The sequence below is a fragment of the Olea europaea genome, chromosome 2, assembly GCF_002742605.1.
Source record: "Olea europaea var. sylvestris chromosome 2, O_europaea_v1, whole genome shotgun sequence".
Taxonomy (NCBI): Eukaryota; Viridiplantae; Streptophyta; class Magnoliopsida; order Lamiales; family Oleaceae; genus Olea; species Olea europaea.
In genome coordinates, this window is record NC_036238.1 from 3,790,957 (window position 1) to 3,815,887 (window position 24,931).

General features: G+C 35.5%; 1 protein-coding gene across 1 annotated transcript; it reads right to left on the minus strand.

The window, feature by feature from the left end:
• Nucleotides 1-405: 405 nt before the first annotated feature.
• LOC111408906 (peptidyl-prolyl cis-trans isomerase Pin1-like) lies at nt 406-18,549 on the minus strand. The gene is made up of 2 exons (XM_023038757.1): nt 18,145-18,549; nt 406-748 (listed from the first exon to the last, which is right to left on the minus strand). The coding sequence occupies exons 1-2, from the start codon at nt 18,386-18,388 to the stop codon at nt 624-626; spliced, it is 369 nt and encodes a 122-aa protein (XP_022894525.1). The 5' UTR covers nt 18,389-18,549; the 3' UTR covers nt 406-623.
• Nucleotides 18,550-24,931: the final 6,382 nt, after the last annotated feature.

Consider the following 24,931-nt stretch of genomic DNA (forward strand, 5'->3'; position numbering starts at 1 on the left):
TCTCTTTTTTGGATTGATGGCCATTGTCGATTTTTAAAACATTGGTTAAAAATGAGAGTGAGAAATACATCAAAGTAAAATAAAGAGAATCAATAAAGGGCTAAAGCACCACGAACATTGCAACCATTACCGTTGGTCGTTGATTTTCAAAAAAGGATTTTTTCTAACTGTTCTTGTGTTCTATTTTATGTCGTGATTTGTTATCCAATGAGAAACGAGATAATTCTTCATGGTCTTCAATCAATACAAAAGCCAAATATGCTTTACCGGACATTAGCATTTCGCTAGAGATTTGGATTCCATTTTGTGAATTTTGATGAAAAGTTTAATCACAAAGAGCCAGTGGCATGGATGGTTTAAACGCTGAATTGTTGCCGAATATTAACCAGATATCACAACAAAGCCATGAACAAAATCTTGAAATTAGATAGCATATCAAACCCTACATAATTCCAGAATAAATCAATCTCGCAATTATGTGTTTTCATCAGAAAACTGACCACCCAATTCAAAGACACCAGAGAATGTATGATTAAATTCAAAAGAAATGGTCAATTCTTTGATATGATTCTCAATATCTCAAATTAATCCTTGTGGAAGCCAAATTTTTACTGTACAGTAAATCAACCAGTTCTCATGATGATGTGAACTCCACTATCAGTATCCACAATGTCACTTATCTCGCCAACCTTCAGTGCATATGTTGCTTCTTCAAAAGGCTTCTGCATCTGACCCTTGCCGAATGAACCTGCACATATCATAGATTCTCACAATCTAGATAAGAAAAATTCATCTCCTGAGGATCTTCTGCAGCACATAGATGCAACAGGGAAACAAAAACACATCTATTCAAGGTGAAAGGAAAATAGAGTTCATGTTAATCTAGATTTTAGTAGTTTATAAATCAGAAGTAAATTCAATGTTATCTTTTACAAGTTTTATTAAATTGAAAGACATTTTCTATATGAAGGGGCTAAGAGAAAAATTTATAAAGAACTTGATTATCGAATAATTATCGAATAAAATTATATTTCTTCCTCCAAATTCTCTCTTCTAAGTCTTTTTTCTTTCTTGTTCCTCTTTCTCTTCTCTTTAATTGTTCATTGTTAATTTGGTATTAGGACAACTTTTTTCCCTTTGGCCAAACATATATCGTGTGCGCCATGGTTACCCAACACTGATTGCAACAGCCTTCTAAACCACACAAATACATCAGCCATCGAAATTCCTAAAACATACATAAACACCTTCGGTTAGAATTGGGAGCAGTTGCAAGAAATTCGTCCAAATGACGTGTTCAGTTCCTTTTTATATATTACTAGGAGACGAAGTGCTGAAGTTCTTACCATTTTGTGTTGAGGTGTTTGTATTTTTAGAGAGAGCATCATAATTGTAAGTTCGATGTATTAGAACACGTTCACACTGTAAAATATTTTTCATTTATATGTACAATGGTAAGCGGTTGGTAACTTTATCCCGTGGAATGTATGTCTACTGGCAAGTCTCATATTACACGATTTTAATATTTAGATTCTAGAGAACAAAATAAATGCTGCAGTTTCATAACCTGCTCTTCATAACATTCAATCTTTGAAGTCACAGTTTGGCAACCTTAAGAATTTACACAGCTGGCAACTTGTACTAGAGGCCCATTGGGAATGAGCCCTACTTTGGGAGCCATGTCTACGGGACAAATGACAATATGATATAAACAACATTATGTAACTAAGACCTGCTTAGTGGCTGGAATAACCTACAACTGGGATGGCCATTCTAGCTACCATTTTCTTTAGCACTAAACAATATTTGGAATACCCAAGGGAAACATCTTTCTAGCTTATTCATCTAACACTCATCCCCTTATCTCACCCAACGGAACCTCATCCTTGAATAGTTTGACAATTCGATTTCCTTCTACTCATCCTAACCAGACTATGTTGAACCATCCACCACCACCTTTTTTATTAATCAAACCCTCATCCCCCTATCAAGCCTAAAGTAACTGCATCCTTGAAAATAACACAATTTCCTTCACTTGCACATCCTTACCAGGCTACCATGCACCGTCATCCACCACCATCTCCATCTCCACGTCCCCTCCCTCAATGAGCCTCACCTAAATCTTCCACTTTCATACATCACCGTCAATAATCATGTTGTGCTACCAAAGTCTCCATATCCACCCTATCTATATCCACACTAGTGCAACAAGCATTGTGGCCACAATGTAGCCAAGAGATTGACACAGGTTGGTTACTGTTCAAGCCAGTAGGTCAATTTTTGGATAATTATATAAGACTTATGGAATATTACTGTTTAAACCCTTCAAATCACGAAAAATATATATTTTCTTAATTTTGTTTGGCTAAAAAATTAGTTCTAAATGTTGGGAAGTAAACTTGATATCGGACCAAGTAATATGGGCTTAAAGATTTTACTCATAGGCCCAATGCAATTAAAAAGCCCAACAAAGCCTATAGCATTTCTAAAAAAAAATAATAATAAATAAAATAAAAAAAAATCTAGAAAGATCTATGTAAATATCTATGTAAAAGATGTGATAACTGTAATGTGTCAAGTAGATTATGTGATTTTAGAGACTATCCAAAATATTTAGCCCAAATATGTGGTCCAAAAGTCTCTAGAAAAATATGTGGTTTAGAAATTTCTTGTAAACCCTATATAAAGGGGTAGAATCCTTTCATTTTGTACCAAACCAAGTACGTAAGTTTTGAAGTTGAAAAATAGAAGTTTCCTTTTATTCACTTCTTCCTATTAATGTTGTCCTCCCTAAAATCCTTAGCCAATGCAAGTTAATAAATCTCTCCTTCCTCCAACACACTGGTATCAGAGCCCCAAGGCCCTTTGAAAAAATGGCAAGTGGGATGATTCATTTTCAAGTCCCCCAATTCAACGAGGATAACTACGATAATTGAAGCATAAGAATGAAGGCATTGCTCGGATCATAAGATGCATGGAAGATCGTAGAGAAAGACTACACAGAGCCACACCAAGCACAAATGGATAGTTTTAAGGATGCAAGGAAGAAGGACAAGAACGTGCTTACCCTCATCTATCAAGCCTTAGATGAAAGCATGTTCAAGAAAGTAGCTTGTACTACTACGAGTAAGGAAGCATGGAAGATCTTGCAAAACTCCCACAAAAGAGTTGAGAAACTAAAAAAGGTTCGACTCCAAACATTTCGAGGTGAGTTTGAAGCTTTAGATATGAAAGAATTGAAATCAATTTCTAATTACTTTTCACGAGTATTGACCATTGTGAACCAATTAAAGAGGAATGGAGAAAAGTTGAACGACACTCAAGTAATTGATAAGATACTTGGGTCTTTAGATTCCAAATTTGACTAAATAGATATACAGATCTAGATAATATGAGTGTCGATCAACTCATGGAATCTTTACAAACCCATGAGAAAATACTAAAGAAGGTGAATGAAGAACCATTAGAGCAAGATCTTCAAACAAATCTCACCTTAAACGAGGGTGAAGGAAGGTTCGTCAATGGGAGATCGAGGAAGAAGTGCATTTTACAAGGAGGAAAAAAGACAAAGCTAGTTTTCCACTAGAGGTCGAGGAGGAGGAGGAAGTACATGGCAAAATAAAAGGCTAAGATATGACAGATCTCAAATTATATGTTATAGTTGTCAAAAACCTGGCCATTATGCTTCAGAATGTAGAAATATTACTAATCAAATTGAAAAGAAAGCTAACTATGCTAGTCGGGAAAATGAAATAGATCATGCACTATTATTAGCTTACAAAGGTGAAGAAAGCAGAGAAAATAACACTTGGTATTTAGATACAGGAGCAAACAACCATATGAGCAGAAGAAGAAACATGATCATGGAGCTCGATAAATCGATAAATGACAATATTACTTTTGGAGACGAACCAAAGATCCTAGGAAAGGCAAAAAAAAAATCTTGATCCGCTTGAAAAATGGTACGCATCAATTTATCTCAAATGTCTATTATACGCCTAATATGAAAAATAACATTTTGAGTTTGGGACAACTCTCAAAGAAGGGCTATGATATTCATTTGAAATATCATAGTCTTTCAATAAGAGATCAAAGAGAATTCGTGTAGAACCCCAAATAATTCTAGACACCTTAATTGCACTAAGGCATGAATATTAGATGACTAAAGTATACTTCATATTTTTAGTCTCATTTGAGACCCATTTTCGACATAGAAAACATTCGATTTAAAAAATGATATCTAAATAAAAGTTGTAACTCTTTGAATTAGCTTTCCAACGCACTTTGAATTACCTTAATCGGATATCGGGAGAAGAAGTTATGATAGAAACACTAAAAGCTGTGTAGTGTCAACCGGACTACAACCGGTCGACCGACACTGCCTGAAATGAAAATTCTCGTTTTTCTCTAGAATTTAAATATTTATTTTCATCAATTATTTTCTCAAAGGGTCACCCACGTTTTTGGCAATAAAAACACCACTAAATTGAAGTATTTAACCTCAAACTTAAATGGCACTCATGTTCTCTCTTAAATGAAATTTGACCCTTCATTTGTTTTAAGTTATGAGATATTTACCTATAAATAGAGACCTCATCTCACTCATTTTTTCTCGCACCAAAAGTAAGAATTTTTACATAATAAAGAAAGAGTTTCCAAGAGAGAAAAAGAGAGGGAGGAAAACTATTTTTCCTAAAAGTTTAAAAAGTGTTTTCAAGCATTTTTCATAGAAGTTTTGAGTGCTATCAAGGAGTGTCTTCAAACATCAATTCTCAACGGTTTTCAAACATCCAAGGAGTGCATTTCTTTCAACGTCCAAGTTTCATCGAAATTTTTCAATCCAAGTTTTCAAAATTTCAAAAGCATCAATCAAGGTTTGTAGAGGTGCAATGTGTTTAATCGTGTTAAGTTATAAGTTTCAATTCATGTTAATGTTTGTATGTCAAATGGTACAATGGTACGGCATATCCCTCTATGTTAATGGTTGTATGTCAAATGGTACTCCAGTACGGCTTGCCCCTCTATGTTGAAGAAATGTTCGTATGTCAAATGGTGCCCTCGGGTACGGCATACCCCTTCATGTCAAATGGTGCCTCCGGGTACGACATGTATGAAAAGTTATAAAGTTAATGTTTTGAAATGTATAGCTTGATCACGAATGCACCTATTGAGTTTTTCAACTCACGGGTTTAATCTCATCTCTCCAGATTGAAGAAATTCTACCTCGGGCATGGATGGAGGAGAAGATGGAAAGTGATGCAACGAGCCCATGGAAATCCGGTGAATAAGTGATTTGAATTTATTTTTATGAAATGTTTTCCAATGTTATTTTTTTAAAGTTTTGAATAACGCAGAATGCGAGAACAAGTTATGTTTCTTCAAATAAATTACATTTTGTTGTTTTGAAAAATGATTCAGTGTTTTTGTTTAAAGTATTTGAAGTATTGTTATTTAAATTATTATCCGAAGATGTAAGCTTCCGCTAAAACGTATACACTTGTTACTAAACCACCGGTTAAGCTAAGTAAAGTAAGTAGCGTTCCGATCCACTAGGGGTTGGGGCGTTACAGCATGGTATCAGAGCAAGGTTTAGCCGGTTTTGTAGACCAAGTATATTTTTTTAAAAAAACAAAAGGAAAATGAAAAGTTTAAGGTATTCCATGACATCGTGCATCCATTCATCAATCTCATCCTATGGCCCAAGTATGTTCATGTTTAAAGTTAATGATTATGTTTATATTATGATGCTTTAATATGATTTAAAGATGTGTTATTTAAAAATATGTAATGGACTTGGGTAAAAGCTAAGGGCTTAAAGGAAATTGCATGATATGAAAGTTTAAATATTTGCATGTTTTCTTTAAGCAAAGAAAAAGTATGATGTATGTGAAAATGCAACAGATATGGCTCGTAGAACGGCTAGGGCATATAGAGAAGCATTGAACCGTAAGATTGCTATTCATTCCTATGAAAACTATGTAATTGATCCAACCCGACCGCTTAGCGAACATGTGTAAGACATCTATGAGAGATGCATGACGACGGTTAATGCTGGAATGAAGATCATGCATATTAAGGCCATAAATAACCTCACACACTCCCTCCCACCTCAATGGGGAGATATGGGAGTCACGGTTAGAGATGAAATGTTAGAAGGCAACCCAAACCTGTTCGAGTTTGAGAGGTATTGCCATGCCCTGATTGATTTGTGGGATGATGTAATCCATGAGGAGCCTGAGGAGGAACCTTTGGCTGAGGAAGAAGATCCCGAAGAAGAACCCGAGGATGATTTAGAGAATGATCCTGAGCCTGAACCATAGGTTGAGATAGACATAGAGTCCGGACCTGAGGCGGAAGACTCCTCCGAAAATGAAACTCCACCAAAGAAAATCTGTAGAACTTATAGGGATTAGATTTAATCCTTGAAATGGCCCGCACAAACCAAAACTTGATAAGAGACTTCCTCCGGAAAGTTCAAGACCTAGGCAGGCAAAACCCAAACCAAGCTCAACCCCTACCACTAGCTCCTAATGTTCCAAACCATGCTTCAGTGGTCGAGCAATTTTGAAGGCACAAGCCCCCTACCTTCAACGAAGCAGCTGATCCACTTGCAGCCGAGGAGTGGCTTCGCAAGTTGGAGCATATATTCCGATTGATAGGGTGCACAGACACTCAAAAAGTCCAGTGTGCTAAGTTCATGTTCTCCGGTGATGCAAATCACTGGTGGGACTCAATGTCAAGAACAAGGATCCCTTAGCAACAAGCAGAATTGACTTGGGAGCAATTCAAAGGGGAAGTAATGGACAAATACTTTCCCCAATCCTTGAGGAATCACAAAGAAAGTGAATTCCTCCAACTCAAGCAAAAGAATTCCTGACTGAGTATGAGAGGAAGTTTGATCAATTTTCAAGGTATGCTCCACATCTAGTGGATACGGAAGATAAGAAGGTACGAAGGTTTGAACAAGGGCTGAACTCGGATATAAGCATGATACTTATGTCCCATCGCTTCACCACATACAGTGAAATAGTGGAAAGAGCTCATGCTATTTAGTACCAGAAGACTAGCGCCGAACAACATGGTCAACTGTTCAATCAACCGGACACTGGTAACATGGGAAAGAGGAAATGGAATTGCCACGACAAGGGAAAAGGCAAGTGACAGAACAAGAAAGCTAATGACGGAGCCAATGCCAGCAAAAGCATTGTGCCGGTTATTGCGCCCTGTTCTAAGTGTGGAGGGACACATCGTGGCAAGTGCTTACAAGGGAAAATGTCTGTTTCCGATGTGACAAGCCAGGACATATTATTAGGGATTGTCCCGCACATACCCAGAAGAAGGATGATAACAGCGACCACGACCAGAACCAGAAAGGGAAAGCACGAATTTTTGCATTGACTCAACATGATGCAGAGGAAAACTCTAATGTCATAGCAGGTACTCTACTGATAGCCAATACACCTACCTATGTATTGTTTGATTCAGGAGCTACACACACCTTTGCTTCAACAACTTTTATGGCTAAATCTAGTATTACCTGTGATAAGTCGGAAGGTACATTAGAAGTTAGTATTCCTTCGGGCAACCCTTTGAATACTGATAGAATAGCCAAGTCAGTAAGTATCGAAGTTGAGGGAAAACCAATGGAAGCGAACCTATACATGATAGAAATGAAGGATTTTGATGTAATACTAGGCATGGATTGGTTAGGTTGTAATTACGCCACCATCCAATGAAAGGAAATGGAAGTATCATTTCAGAAACCAAGAAAGGAACCATTTTCATTCTTTGGAATGAAAACAAAACCCCTTATTCAACTAGTATCGGCTTTACAAGCTGAGAAAATGTTGAGCAAAGAAACATGTCAAGGATATCTAATAAGTATCTCAGGAGGGAAACAAGAGACTATAAGGGTTGAAGATGTACCAGTAGTACGGGAATTCGTAGATGTGTTTCCAGAAGATCTATCTGGTATTCCACCCGATAGATAAGTGGAATTCACCATAGACCTAATTCCCGGGACGACACCAGTATCTAAGGCCCCATACCGAATGGCCCCAAAGGAACTACAAGAATTAAAGAAATAGTTGCAAGAACTCCTAGATATGGACTTCATACGACCAAGCGTATCTCCATGGGGTGCGCCGGTGTTGTTTGTAAAAAAGAAAAATGGAAACATGAGGATGTGCATTGATTATAGGGAGATAAATCGATTAACCATCAAGAATAAGTACCCACTCCCAAGGATCGAGGATCTGTTAGATCAACTAAAAGGAGCTAAGGTATTTTCCAAGATCAACTTACGATCGGGATACCATCAACTGAAAGTAGAGACAAAGGATATACCTAAAACAGCTTTTAGAACTCGATATGGACACTACGAGTTTACGGTGATGCCGTTAAGGCTAACCAATGCACCTGCAGTGTTCATGGACCTGATGAATCAAGTGTTTCATCAATACTTGGATAAGTTTGTCATAGTCCTCATCAATGACATTCTGATATATTCCAAGAGTAAGGAGCAACATGAAGAGCACTTGAGAATAGCTTTAGAGGCATTACGCAAGGAGAAGCTGTATGCCAAATTCAAGAAGTGCGAGTTTTGGCTTGAACGAGTTGGATTTCTTGGGCATGTAGTTACTGCCCAAGGGATTGAAGTAGATCCAGCAAAAGTAGAAGCAGTAACCAACTGAAAAGCACCAACAAATGCTGGCAAAGTACGGAGTTTTTTAGGATTGGCTGGATATTATAGGAGATTCACAGAAGGATTCTCCAAAATAGCTGGACCAATGACACAGCTTACAAGAAATGGAGTAAAATTCCAATGGACGGAAAAATGCAAACAAAGTTTCCAAGAACTTAAGCAGAAGTTGATATCAGCACCTGTATTAACAATACCTGAACGTACGGAAGGGTTTGTTATATACAGTGACGCATCCAAGCGAAGATTAGAATGTGTACTAATGCAGAATGGAAAAGTGATAGCCTATGCTTCAAGACAATTGAAGAAACATGAGCAGAACTACCCGACACATGATTTAGAACTTGCAGCGGTAGTACACGCTTTGAAGATATGGCGACACTAGTATGGACGGAAGTGTGATATCTACACAGATCACAAAAGTCTCAAGTATTTCTTCACACAGAAGGAATTGAATATGCGACAAAGACGATGGTTGGAATTGGTGAACGATTACAACTGCACTATTCACTACCATCCGGGTAAGGCTAATGTTGTGGCCGACACTCTAAGTAGAAAATCAATGGGACAATTGACGTCACTACCCACCTCTCAAGTGGAGTTAGTCAAGGACTTGGAAAAGTTGCAGATCGAAGTGGTTACCACACCAGGACAAGTCACTGCTCGTCTAGCAGCTTTAATAATTCGACGTACTCTTAGAGATCGAATTATAGAAGCACAAAATAAAGACTCATTTTTACAAAAGATTAAGAATGAAACTGGTACCGATAAAAAAAAGGACTTTGGAGTAGCTGAGGATCAGACATTGATATTTAAAGGAAGAATTTGCGTGCCTAAAGATGAAGCCTTGAGAAACGAGATATTAAAAGAAACTCATTCCACCCCGTACACCGCACATCCCGGTGGTACGAAAATGTATCGAGATCTTGGAGATACATTTTGGTGGAGAAATATGAAAAAAAGTATAGGGTTGTACATACAGAAGTACATGGTATGTCAACAGGTTAAGGTAGAACACCAAAAACCAACTGGATTGTTAAATCCACTAGATATACCTGAATGAAAATGGAAAAATATCACGATGGACTTTGTGGTTGGATTCCCAAAGTCAGCAAGAAGAAATAATGCTCTATGGGTAGTAGTGGATCGACTAACGAAGTCAGCTCATTTTCTTCCAGTGAAAATGACATTCAGTTTAGACCAATTGGCACAGTTGTACATTAAAGAGGTTGTGAGATTACATGGTGTACCTGTATCCATTGTGTCTGACATATACCCAAGGTTCACGTCCAAATTTTGGAAAAGTCTACAAGGAGCTATGGAAACGAAGCTGAACTTTAGTACAGCATATCACCCTCAGTCCGATGGTCAGTCTGAAAGGACCATTCAAACTTTAGAAGACATGCTAAGAACATGTGTTTTGGATCTAGGAGGTAATTGGGAGTCATACTTACATCTATAAAGTTCACTTATAATAACAGTTTCCAAGCAACTATTGGAATGGCACCATACGAAGCTCTCTATGATAGAAGATATAGATCCCCTGTTCATTGGGATGAAGTCGGAGAGAAGAGAGTTTTGGGACCAGAAATAGTTGAAAGGACGATCGAGGTAATCGATAAGATCCATGCAAGAATAAAGGCAGCATATGATCGACAAAAGAGCTATGCAGATACAAGGAGGAAGGATTTAGAATTCCAAGTTGGGGATAAAGTGTTTCTGAAAGTAGCACCGATGAAAGGTGTACTTAGATTTGGAAAGAAAGGCAAGTTACGACCCCGGTATATCGAAACTTTCGGGATACTTGATAGAGTCGGAAATGTGGCTTACCGACTAGCTTTGCCACCTGAATTATCGGCAGTGCACAATGTGTTCCATATATCGATGATAAAGAAGTATGTACATGATCCTAATCATGTAGTGAGTTATCAAACCTTAGAGGTACAAAAAGATTTGTCGTACGAGGAACTACCGATCAAGATATTGGATCGGAAAGTGCATAAACTAAGGAATAAAGAGATTCAACTGGTTAAGATACAGTGTAATCATCACGACGTAGAAGAAGCCACTTGGGAAAAAGAAGAAGAAGTCAAAGACAAGTATCCAACACTATTCGCCCAATCAGAAGGTAAATTTCGAGGACGAAATTTTAATTAAGGTGTGGGATATGTAGAACTCCAAATAATTCTAGACACCTTAGTGGCACTAAGACATGAATATTGGATGACTAAAGTATACTTCAGATTTTTAGTCTCATTTTCGACCCATTTTCGACATAGGAAATATTCGATTTGAAAAATCATATCTAAATAAAAGTTGTAGCTCTTTGAGTTAACTTTCCAACGCACTTTGAATTACCTCAATCGGATATCGAGAGAAGAAGTTATGATAGAAACACTGAAGGCTGTGCAGTGTCAACCGAACTACAACCAGTCGACCGAAACTGCCTGAAATGAAAATTCTCGTTTTTCTCTAGAATTTAAATATTTATTTTCATCAATTATTTTCTCAAAGGGCCACCCACGTTTTTGGCAATAAAAACCCCACTAAATTGAAATTTAACCTCAAACTTAAATGGCACCCATGTTCTCTCTTAAATGAAATTTAACCCTTCATTTGCTTTAAGTTATGAGATATTTACTTATAAATAGAGACCTCATTTCACTCTTTTTTCTCACACCAAAAGCAAGAGCTTTTACATACTAAAGAAAGAGTTTCCAAAAAAGAAAAAGAGAGGGAGGAAAACTATTTTTCCTAAAAATTTAAGAAATGTTTTCAAGCATTTTTCATAAAAGTTTTGGGTGCTATCAAGGAGTGTCTTCAAGCATCAATTCTCAACAGTTTTCAAATATCCAAGGAGTGCATTTTTTTCAACGTCCAAGTTTCATCGAAATTTTTCAATCCAAGTTTCCAAAGTTTCAAAAGCATCAATCAAGGTTGGTAGAGGTGCAATGTGTTTAATCGTGTTAAGTTACAAGTTTCGATCCATGTTAATGTTTGTATGTCAAATGGTACTACGGTACGACATATCCCTCTATGTTAATGGTTGTATGTCAAATGGTACTCCAGTACGGCATGCCCTTTTATGTTGAAGAAATGTTCGTATGTCAAATGATGCCCTCGGGTACGGCATACCCCTTCATGTCAAATGATGCCTCCGGGTACGACATGTATAAAAAGTTATAAAGTTAATGTTTTGAAATGTATAGCTTGATCACGAATGCACCTATTGAGTTTTTCAACTCACGGGTTTAATCCCATCTCTCCAGATTGAAGGAATTCTACCTCGGGCATGGATGAAGGAGAAGATGGAGAGTGATACAACGAGCCCATGAAAATCCGGTGAATAAGTGATTTGGATTTATTTTTATGAAATATTTTCCAATGTTATTTTTTTAAAATTTTGAATAACGCAGAATGCGAGAACAAGTTATGTTTTTTCAAATAAATTACATTTTGTTGTTTTGAAAAATGATTCAGTGTTTTTGTTTAAAGTATTTGAAGTATTGTTATTTAAATTATTATCTAAAGATGTAAGCTTCCGCTAAAACGTATACACTTGTTACTAAACCACCGGTTAAGCTAAGTAAAGTAAGTAGCGTTCCGGTCCACTGGGGGTCAGGGCGTTACAATTCGATTGCCAAAGTCTCTATGACAAGAAATAGAATGTTTGCATTAAACATTCAAAATGATGTTGATAAATGCTTAAAAACTTGTTTTAAAGATTTATCTTGGCTTTGACACTTAAGGTTTGGGCATCTTAATTTTAGGGGCTTAAAGTTGTTGAGTAAGAAGAAGATGGTGAACGGTTTGCCCCTAATAAATCATACAAATCGACTATGTGAAAAATGCTTACTTGGGAAGCATTCGAGAAGTTTTCCAAAAGAAATATCTACAAAAGCTAAGAAGCCACTAAAACTTGTACACTCAAATGTCTGTGGGCCAATCAACCCAAGCTCTCTCGATAAGAATAATTACTTTGTTCCTTTTATCGATAATTTTAGTAGAAAGACTTGGGTCTATTTTTTCAAACAAAAATCGAAAGGTTTTAGAACTTTCCAGAAGTTTAATGTTCTTATTGAAAAAGAAAGTGGCTATAGCATAAAAGTTATGAGATCGGATAGAGGAAAATTTACCTCCAAAAAGTTTAAGAAATATTATGAGAAGAATGAAATTCGTCGCCCATTGACGATTTCATACTCTCCACGACAAAATGGAGTAGCCGAATGAAAGAATAGATTCTTAACGTGGCTTGTCGCATGCTCAAAAGCAAGAGATTGCCCAAAAACACTTTGGGCTGAAGCGATTAATTGTGCTGAGTACCTATCTACTCGGTCACCTTCTAGAAGTGTGTGAAATAAGCTACTACAAGAAGCATGGAGTGGAAGGAAACCTAGCATCTCTCACCTACGAATGTTTGGGAGCATTGCATATGCTCATAAGCCGGATCAAAAGCAGTCCAAGCTAGATGACAAGGTTGAAAGATGTCTTTATCGACTATGATTCTCACTCTAAAGGTTACAAGATGTATAACCCAAGCAAGGATAAGATGTTGAGATGTCAAGTTTGATGAAGGAGCTTGGGATTGGGGTGTTCAATAAGAAAACTAGACTTCTTGCCTTTCTTTAAGAAAGAAGAACAAGAGAATGAAGAGCAGCAAGAGCCCATCACTCCACCTCCATAACTTATGGAGTTGCTTTACCATCATCTTCACAAGCAGAAAGCTCAAGGGAAAGGACACCACGAATGAGAAGCCTACGAGAGCTATATGAGTTAACAAAGAATCAAAATGATCACATTTTTTTTTTTGGTCTTTTTTTTTTTGTCGACGATTGTCGACGATTGTGAGCCAACAAGATATATAGCAGCAGCGTAAAGCAAAAGATGGAGAAATGTCATGGATGAAGAGATTAAGGCTATTGAAAAGAACGATGGGTGGGAGTTGACGACTCTTCCCAAAGGAAAAAGAGCAATTGGAGTCAAGCGAGTATACAAGACAAAGAAAAATGCTAAAAGAGAAGTTGAGAGATACAAAACAAGATTGGTCGCCCAAGGCTACAATCAACGGTCGTAGATCGACTATGAAGAGATATTTGCCCCTATTGCTCACTTAGAACCATAAGATTAATTATCTCTTCTCGTGCAAAATAAGTAGAAGATTTTTCAAATGGATGTGAAATCAGCTTTCCTAAATGATTATCTTAAACAAGTTGGTAAGGAGCAACCAATGGGCTATAAAATAAAAGGGCATAAAGGTGAAGTCTTAAAACTCAAAAGGACTTTATATGGGTTGAAACAAGCTCCAAGAGCATGGAATAGTAATTGACAAGTACTTTCTAGAAAATGACTTCCCAAAATGCCCTTTACACAAAGGTAAATGAGAAAGAAGATATCTTGTTTGTTTGTCTGTCTATGGATGATCTTATATTTCCTGGAAAAATTTAAGTATGATCACTAAGTTTAAAAAAGCCATGACTCAAGAATTCGAGATGACGGATATCGACCTCATGGCCTACTATCTTAGGATTGAGGAAAAGCAAATGGAGAACGACATCTTTATCTCACAAGAATTGTACGCGAAAGAAGTTATAAAGAAATTCAACATAGCGGATTGCAAGCCTGTATTCACACCCGTCGAATGTGGAACCAAGTTATCAAAGTATGATGAAGGTGAAAAAGTGGATCCAACACTCTAGAGTCTTGTTGGAAGTCTAAGACACTTGACGTTCACAAGACCATATATCCTCTTTGTAGTTGGGCTCATCGGTCGCTATATAGAAACATCCACCATAACTCATATGAAAGCTGCAAAAAGGATTCTTCGTTACATCAGAGGTACGCTTGACTATGGCTTAATCTATTCATCATATAATGAATTCAAACTTATTGGATATAGTGACAGCGATTAGAGCGGAGACACTAATGATAGAAAGAGCACTACCGGGTATGCGTTCTACTTGGGCAACACTACTTCACTTGGAGCTCGAAGAAGCAATCAATCGTGGTGCTATCTACATATGAAGCTGAGTATGTAGCAACTACATCAAGTGTTTGTCATGCGATTTGGCTCAAAAACTTGTTGAAAACACTTGGTGTCTCACAAGAAGAACCGACTGAAAACCATATTATTACAAATCGGCACTGGCATTGGCAAAGAACCTATTATTCCATGATAGAAGCAAGCACATTGATACAAGATATCACTTCGTAAGAGAAAGTATTGAAAAGAAAGAGGTGCAGTTGAAGTATGTAACCTCTCGGGATCAGGCCCTCCACATTCTCACTAAGACACTCAAGCACGATGTATTCCGCAGCCTATAAACTCTACTTGGAGTAGCAAAATCAAGTTTAACAAGGGATGTTGGGAAGATATGATTCACCAACACGGATACGTCGACACGCGATTTTTCAAAAATATACTGACACATTACGTCACCAGTGCGTTGATTAAATTTTTCAAGTCTTCATTTATATATAATATAAATTTAGTTTTACACTTATTATTAATTTTTTTATTGAAATCTTTTAAATATAAGTACTCATTTATTATTTACTTATAACTTTGAATTAAAAATAATAAAATTTTTATTAAAAAAAAAAGAAAATATGTGGTCTAGGAGTCTAAAAAATGTACGGACTAGAAATTTTATATAAACCCTATATAAAGAGATAGAGTCCTTCCATTTTGTAACAAACCAAGCGCATAAGTTATGAAGTCGAGAAATAGAAGTTTCCTTCTGTTCACTTCTTTCTATTAGTGTTGCCCTCCCTAAAAGCCTTAGTCGATCCAAGTTAATAAACCTCTCTTTCATCCAACACTAAATGGTTTATCGGTGAACAAAAAGTAAGGAATTCCTTTTAGTATAGGCATATTATTGACACTCTTTTAGATATTACACATTTTATTTCCTATAATACATCATTCTAATAGAAGGTGAAAGGAAATACTTGGTATTTGAATTACAAATGATTTTGTGCATTGTTTTTTATAGTTGTGTTTAATGAATTGCTGATAATGTTTATATTCATTATACTTATTAATGTTTTACCAAGGTGTGTTTTCTTTTGTGAGGCGAGGCCCACCAAAAAATAAACTCAACAAATATAAAATACAAAAATAAGCCTACAAGAAACCCCAAACAAACTTTACATTCATGGCATAATGAAACCACGTAAGTGTAACACATACAAACAAAAAAATAAAAACACCAATAAAATTGCACAGTTAAATTGTCAAAGAGTGGAACCTCGGAAACAGCAATGCAATTTTTTATGTCTGCATGTGAAAACAAACTTATTACCAATTCATCAAAATCAAATTTCTGGTTTCAAAAAAAAAGGGAAAAAAAATCTGTTTTCATCATAAATCTTATAAGTAGCAGTTGTAGAGTTGCAGTATATAGTTTCATACTCAACTTATCTATCCATCATTGGAAAAAAGTAATAGATACAAAGCAATTTTAATCATTTATGGGACTCGTTGCTCAACAGAACTTATGGTGATGTTTTTGAGATTTTCTTTGTTATCTGTGTCCTTAAATCCTTATTTTATTCACATTTACAGCTTTTATGATAAAACCTGACAGTAATTGACTTTTAAACAGGTTTGACAAAACAAGGAAGTGGGTTTTTAATATTATTGGTCCCATCCATTGATACCAAGGAAAAAATTGGGGCGCACGCCTGAGGCTGTCTGAGGCGATGCACTGTGAGGCTTATGCATCAAGCATCATAAAGCTGTGTAAAAATTTGCACCTCAAGGCTTTTAGTCTGCATCTCAACTTGTAGCGTTGCACTATTTCACCTTTATACGCATTGAACATTTTCTGTTAATAGGTTTGAAATTTGTTTCTTCTATATAATAAAGAAAAATATAATTTATAGCTATTAATATTTCAAAAGTAGCACTCTTTTTATGTACTAGATCACTAAAATACTAAGTTTCTGTGCAGTATTTTCAAACGTAAAGATAACGACACATATTAGAATTATTTTTCTTGTCATTATGTAATAAGTGAAGTCAAATTTATTGTACACATATTGTTAAACATATTGTTGTGGGAATATTAAACAATAAGATGGGCTAGCCCAGTGGTAACTTGCTTGACATAATGCCTTTAATATTTTTGTGACAAACTTGTAAAAGCTGACTTTGTCCCTTTTCCAAACAACCCACCAGTTTCATCGAACTGCGCACTGTTGTGGGAATATGGTGATATTTGATTTATTTATTTATTTATTTATTTTTTGGGGACAATGTGGTTGAAAATAAGTGTGAGAAAACATGATTTTAAAATAATCACTTTCAAACAAAGGGCAATTTGAGGTTAAGATAAACAGATAGAGGATATTTTTTGTGGGTGCTTGTGACAATAGCTATTTCCCAAAACTTTAGGCTTCATGTTGTTCCTCTTTTGAAGATTTTGAGAACCATTAAAGATTATTGGGATTGGATTGCTGACAAGTTGATTTTGATATTCTGTAAATTGATGTAGGCTGGAGAAGGAAGGTTTAGGTGATGGGCTTTTTAATTATTTAAAACATGACCAGTCACCACTTTTATGTTTTTATGTCCGTAATCGAACAAATTAATGCACAGGGAGAGACAAATGGATAGTCTAATTGATGTCAAGTCCAATAATACCATTAGAATCTCCATCATGAATGAAAGAGAACGAACATTCTAACAACTTTCTAGGTAGAAATTTTAACTACAGTATATGGCCTATGATGCATAGACATCCACTATTCCATCCCAGCAATTTCAGGTACCAAAATGACCTACACGCACACACATGCTCGTGAGTAGACAAACAAGGGAAAACCGCATTTTTACATTGATCTCAAGAAGGTCACATTAGCTTCTGCTGAACAAGGATCAAGGACCCTAGTTTCTAAGATTTGGAATGCTAAAGGAATGCAGCCATTTGACTTCTGAAGTAGCACACTATATGACGGCTTAGACTAGGCATGATTCCATGTAGGAGGTAATTCTTCAGCAAAAGTGCCCAATATGAATATATTATGTAACCTTTTCTTCTTCTTTTTTATTTTTTCTCTTTCCTTCCCTTTTTTGTTTGTGTATTTTGGTTCTCCACTTTATTAGAGTCTGCAGCTGGGCCGAAATTGCAGTTAAGTCCGCGTTACTAATGTGTATCTGCGCCAATACACTGCCCCCTCCTTAAATGTCTCCTTCTAAACCCAACCGGCAAGTGTTTTTCGCTATAAAACCACCAATTCAGAAAAGACAAGTGCTAACAAAATTATTCTCCTCTCGTCATTCCTAATATTTGCTAAAATTACTCGCCAATTGCAAGGGGAAAAGTGTTCATATAAGGAAAAACACAAGTAAATAAAAATTAATTTATATCCGTTCCCCAAAATCACAGGAAAACAGCATAAATCCGTAAAAATGGCAGCTGAAAATAAGTAGAGAAACAAACCGAGGTCGCCGCCGCGTTTGGCGGAGCTACAATCGGAGTCACGGGAAGCGACATCGGAGAACGAGGCCTTTCCAGAGACGATATCAACGCGGAGGTCCTTGAGCTGCGAAACGGCATCGTCACGAGTTGTGGCGCTGATAACACGGCCTTCAGGATCCTTCCAAGAGGCCTTACGGCGGGACCCCTGATGCTTTATGAGTATATGGGAAGCCCTAACTTTTTCAGATGAAGAAGATGAGGACATTTTGGTCTTTTTCTTGTTACTGTGCTTAAGGTTGTGGTTATGGCGCTCGTGACTTCGATCTGCAGAAGAGATCGAAGCGTTCTTTCTCTTCCGATCGGATTCTATTGTTGCAGATTGATCGAGAGCTTGGTTTTACTGCAGTATTGTGTTATTGTGCGTATAACTATTTATTAGTGAAAAGAAAAAAGAAAAACCGGTTCTCCAAATTAGGTCCGTGATTGGTTTGGTTCAATGGGTTTAGACTCTAACCCGGAATCGTAATCAAAATCAAAATCAACATCAAAATCAAATTCAAATTATTCAATTTTGATGAATCTTAACCCAAACCATCCTATTTAACTCTTAAACCGAATCGAACAAAATCAAACCGTTTGGACTTTTAGTTCAAATTGAATTTTTTAAATAAAATTGTCCGAGTTTTGGACCATTTAAATTACAAGATATAAAAAAAAAATAACTTTATATTATAAAAATCAAGTTAATAGATGCATATCAACTAAAAACTTAAGAATTTTGTTACCTTTTTATGCATTATGTGGATGACTACCCGAGTATGAAAAAAATGCTAAATATAACATAATGAGATTGTAAAAAGAAATTCTCAATTGTAATATTATTGGAAATTTATATATTTAATAGTATCTATATATATTTATGATATTAGAGCTTATCTTTTTCTCTTTTTTTTTCGTAAAGAGAAAAAAGATAAAATGTAATTAGATTGGGTCCGTTCGATTAATCATCAATTTGAGGCTTTAAACCATAGCTAAATCAACCTACCATGGTTTTGTTTTAAAAAAAATAAATAAATAAAAATCAAACAAAACCAATTACCTGTGCCAACCGACCGGAGCAGGTTCGATCAATTTGGTCTTTTTTGCCCAAGCCTAGACCGAACAGTATTATTGGGGAGGGGGGATTGCAACAGAAATTTGTATCATACTAATTTTAATTGATACCGAAATATTTTCTACTTTCATAATTTTTAAAAAAAATGTTCATTATTCATAATTTGATGAAAAATTTCCAGTATCTTTTGATAATGCCCAGAACACTCCTGATGCAAATAGTTGTACTTCGACCATTAAAAATAATTCAAAAGACAATAACATCTCACGCGACATGAAACTACCCACATTCCCAAAAATCCTGTCTTGACTATCCAATCGATAATCGAGCGTCCATCCGCAACTCATCTCCATCTTAATTTATTGGACTATATTGTTGACTATTGGAGATTTGACTTTTTATTTATCACATCTTTCACTCCCATTGCTTTCTATTAACCAAAAAAAGGTAATCTATTCATTATTATTAATGTGTTAATTGTACTTGTTTTCATATATGTGGAAGGTATACTGCGCATAATATATGCAAATACTTGAAAACATATATTGGAAAGCACAACATTCAAAATTTCTATAATTTTGGACAAGAAAAAAAAATGAAATCAAGCCTATTTTTGTGGGACGGATGTAGCATTCAGTACATTATTTGATTATTTTTGAACTCTTTATTTCATTTGTACATTGTGATAGTTACAGTTGCATTTTCGTAAGTTTGATGATTCCAATTAGTGTTTATCAAGAAACTTTGAGGAGAAATTTACTGTCCACGGTCCAAGGTCTTTCTCCATTTCGTCTACAGTTTAAAAATATTGCACACATTGGACATAAAAACTATGATATTTAGTGTCCACGGTCCAATGTCTTTCTCCATTTGTGATAGAAATATAAGGTACTCACACGGGCTTCCATAGAAGAACTCGTTGTTCATTACATGTCCACATTCAGGTCACACTACCAGTTTGCAAATTTTTTATGTTGGTCTCTATTGGGAGGGTCAACATAGGCGTTTACGTTTTAGCCCCGTTTGTTCTAATTTGAGAGTCTTGAAGTGCATGAACTTTTGAAAAAATATTTTTAACTAAATTTTCATGATAAAAATGTCTTTAAAGTCTAAATATCATTTTTAAAAGTCATTTTAATGTTTGATCAAAACTTGCATTCGAATGACTTTTAACGTACAAAAATTGTTTTTAATGCATAGCAAAATTTTAAGTTTAATTATTCATTGCCAAATATCAAAGCGTTAGTACCTTTACATTTTGCCTAAAAAATCAAGTCTTGGTTCGAAGTTTAAACTTCTCGTCTTGATCTTTTGATGTCATTTCTCATGCTCTTAATCTTGATCTTTATTAGCATTTCTCTTTTAAGCTTTTATCTCGAATGATTTCACTCGAATACTTAGCTTCCACTTTCATCTTCATTTGAAGTCCGATGATACTTGATTAATTTGAACACTGAATTATCATCGCTCAAAAGAATTTGTTAAAAATAAAATTAATCTTGTTTGTTATGGTCAAAACATTGTAGATGAAGTCGATCATATGTAGGGATGGCTCTAGGATTTGATCCAAGATCGGGTTACAAAATTTTAAACTGGGCTACTACTCGAAAAACAAAATTACACATAAAAAACTGATTTTTTACCAAAAAAATAAAAAATACCTTAAAAAATGTTCTTGGGCCTGAGTGGAGGGAAGACTACAACCCAGCCCAGCCCCCCAAATTTGTCTCTGATCATATGTCAACAATTTCCCCCTTTTTTATTATGACAAACAAGATGATTCACAAGATAAATTAAACAATTTATATCAAAAGAATATCCATTATAAATTTATCATGTAATCCTTATTCCCCTTAACTTCTACAAATTAGTGACCATATTCAAGGTTATTCAAGGCATATTTTATGTTCAATTCAAATCATGCATAAGCATCTCACTGTATTTTCCCTTTTACATAAGCAAAAAGATATAGCATTTAAGATCAAAATAATACCATACAACATTCCCCCTTAATTTAACACACCAAGCATAAGAAAATAGTTTAGATGGCATACATAAGCAAATTAAAGATAGAAGAGTACGAGAGTTAATAGATTTGACCAACATAAAGATTACAATACATATGCATAAAATTATGTCTAAGACTCCACATGAGGTGGTGGCTGGAAAAGTGCATCAAACCAAGCATAAAATGCATTTGCTGAGCTTGCATGGCTTCTTGCTGAGCATTGTAATAAGTATAGAAAGCATCTTGCTGAGCTTGCATCGCTATTTGTTGAGCTTATATTGTGTCTTGCTGAACTTGCAATCGATGAAGCATTCCCCAAGCCTGTCAATAGATGAGGTAAGAGAGTCAAGATGTCCATTGAGAAGGTTGTAGTGATTCTCGGTAAAAGTAAAACTACTGAAAGGTGGAGGAGCACTTGAACTTGGAATGTCATGTGGAGGGCTGGGAACTAGTGATGGTACCGTCGGCCTAATCATCTTCATCTTCGTCATCTCCTTCGAAGGGTGGGGTTGAGGGGCTCGAATCCAGATCAAATCCCTTAGTACGGGCTACCCATTGCCCATGTTCCTTGATAATTTTCATCCATTTAAGAGTATAGATATTGATGGTGTCAGTGGGAAGGAGAGAAACGGAGACTTCACCATTTAGTGAAATTTCAAAATGTTTAAAGATCTTAGTGAGTAGCATGCAAATGGTAAGGCCCTTATGCGAGTGGCGGAATGGACAATTTTCATGTGACCAATAACTATAGTTGGAAAGTCTAATTTTCATCCAACTAAGAAAGAGTCGAGAAGGAACAAATCGAAATAAGTGACTTCATCGAGATAACCTTTGCTAGGTAGAATAATATGGGCAATGATATTGTGTAAAACCTTAAAAGGTAAAGTTAATTAATTTGAACTAAGTTTTATCGAGTGTTCAAAATTCTTTTCGATTTCTCTACGGCACGCAACAATAGGATTATAACCTTCAAAGGTTTGATGAGTCATATGACAAAATACTTGATTTGAACAATCTTCTAATACAAGAAGAGAACATAGAAGGGCATGGGTAATTGTAACTCTTTCACCTTTAAGAAAACAAAAAATAGTACCTGGACGAGAAATACAGACCATTTTTTGTAAAATTCTTGCATAAGCTTAGGATTAGCATTTTTTTTCCATGAATGCAATAGAAATTCAACCATGCTTTCAAAGAACTCTTCTATATGAAATGTAGGTGCTTAAAGAGTAAAATCGGTAAAATCTACAGTCTTACCTATAAGAATGGTGGCTTACAAAGTGATTTTTCAGCACTTCAGGTTCGTCCTCTGATGAAGGAGTTGGTACCTCTTCATCCTTGGATTCTTTCCCGGCATTTTCACTCCAGGCATAATGATTGAAAAGTGGAAAAATTTTAAAAGGCGATTGACCATTGAAGAGAGAGAAGGAAGTGTTGGAGTTGAAAAGAAAATGGGGATTTTAAGAGTTTGAAGAAAAAAAAGTGATGAATTTTTCAAATCTTGTTGAAATTACAAAGAACAGTTGTAGATCTAGGGAGATCAGGAGGAGATTTATGAGGACAAAGAGAAGAAATGAGAGAAAATGGTGGAGAAATGAAGATGAGATGATTTTAAAACGTGAAAAACGCGTCAAACCAGTCAACCGGATGTCATCCAACTTTTTTTTTTTTGAGTTCAAAATTTTTTGGTTCTCCGGTGGACCTTTCCGATTGATCGGAAGTCATCTGGCCATTTTTTTTTTTTAATCATGCAAAAACTTTAGTTTTGGAAAGTTTTAAACTTATACCACTTCATTTACATCAATAATTCCTAAACCTTTTCGAATATGAGAAAATAGGTTTGGTAAAGATATCGGCTAATTGGTCCTCTATTTTTATAAATTCCAACACAATATCTCCTTTTTATACACAATCACGAAGAAAATGGTGTCGAATTGCTTAGTTTGTGAATGCATGACGTGATTTTTAGACAAGTTAATAGTACTAATGTTATAACACAAAATAGGCACATGATCATAACGTAAGTTATAATCACAAAAAGTTTGTTTCATCCAAAATGTTTGTGCACAACAACTTACCGCCGAAATATATTCCATTTCGACAATGGATAGTGCAACGAAATTTTGTTTCTTGCTAGACCAAGACACAGTGCAAAGCCTAAAAAGTGACAATTTTTGCTAGTACTTTTACGATCAACATTACATCCACCCCAATCGGATCCAAATAACTAATTAGGTCAATGTGAGTGCCATTTGGTTACCAAAGTCCTAAGGTTCTAGTTCCACTAAGAAATCGAAAAATTCTTTTTACGGTACGTAAATGTCATTCCTTAGGATTAGATTGAAATCTAACACATAAGCGTACACTAAACATAATATCGGGTCTACAAGCAACTAAATAAAGAAGGGATCCAATCATACCTCGATATTTCGTGACATCAACCGGAGTGTCATGCTCATCTTTATCAAGCTTTAAAGACGTGCTCATCAGTGTGTTCATAGACTTAATGTCAAGTATATCAAATTTTTTAAGTATGTCTAAAATGCACTTATTTTGGTTTATGAAAAGTCCATCCTTAGTTTGTTTAATTTGAAGACCAAGAAAGAATTTTAGTTCTCTCATCATGCTCATTTCAAATTCTTTACTCATACAATTTGAAAATTCTCCACAAAGACAAATATTTGTCGCGCCAAAAATGGTGTCATCAACATAAATTTGAATAATAAGCATATCATCCTTATGAGTTTTATGAAAAGTATAGTATCCACTTTTCCAATCGAAAAATTATTTGAAAGAAGAAATTTGCTCAAATGTTCGTACCAAGCTCTTGGAGCTTGTTAAAAGCCTTAAAAAGCTTTTCTAAGTTTAAAAAATGATCCGGATAGTTGTGATTTTTAAAATCGTGAGGTTGCTCAATAAAAATTTCTTTTTGAATAAATCCATTAAAAATGCACTTTTCACATCCATTTGATATAAGGGTAAAACCTTTAAAACATGCAAATGCAATAAGCATACAAATGGATTCTAGTTTAGCTACGGGTGAAAATGTTTCTTAAAAATCAATACATTTTTTTGACTGTAGCATTGGGCCACTAATCTAGTCTTGTTACACACAATTATTCCATTTTTCATTTCTCTTGTTTCTAAAATCCCATTGGTACCAATAACGGTTTGATGGTTTGGTCTAGTGACTAAGTCTCAAATATGATTTCTTTCAAATTGATTTAATTCTTCTTGCATCGCTAGAATCCAAAACTTGTCAAAAACTCGACTTCTTTGAAATTTTTAGGATCGATTTGAGAAATAAATGCATAACTACTGAGATGATTTTTATAAGAAGTTCTAGTAGTAATACCTTTTGATGGATCATTGATAATATGCTCCTTAGGATGAGATAGATTAAACCTCCATTATTTTGGTAATGGGGGATCATTTTGCTCTTCGATTTGTTTTTCTTCATTTGATTTCTCATTTTATTCTTCATTTGGTGCCTCCTTGTTTTGATTTTGAATCTTTATTTGTTTAAATGGAGTTTCCAAACCTACATCGTCATCACTATTTTTCTCTCGATCAAAAGAATTAGTTTCATAAAAAATAATATGTATGGATTCTTCAACGACTAGAATTCGTTTTGTTAAAAACTCTATAAGCTTTGCTAGTCAATGAATATCATAGGAAAATTTCAA

Coding starts and splice junctions, on each gene's coding strand:
- LOC111408906 (XM_023038757.1), bottom strand. CDS start 18,388: ATGTCCTCATCTTCTTCATCTGAAAAAGTTAGGGCTTCCCATATACTC. Junction 749..18,144: donor CAAACGCGGCGGCGACCTCG/GTTTGTTTCTCT, acceptor TGATATGTGCAG/GTTCATTCGGCAAGGGTCAG.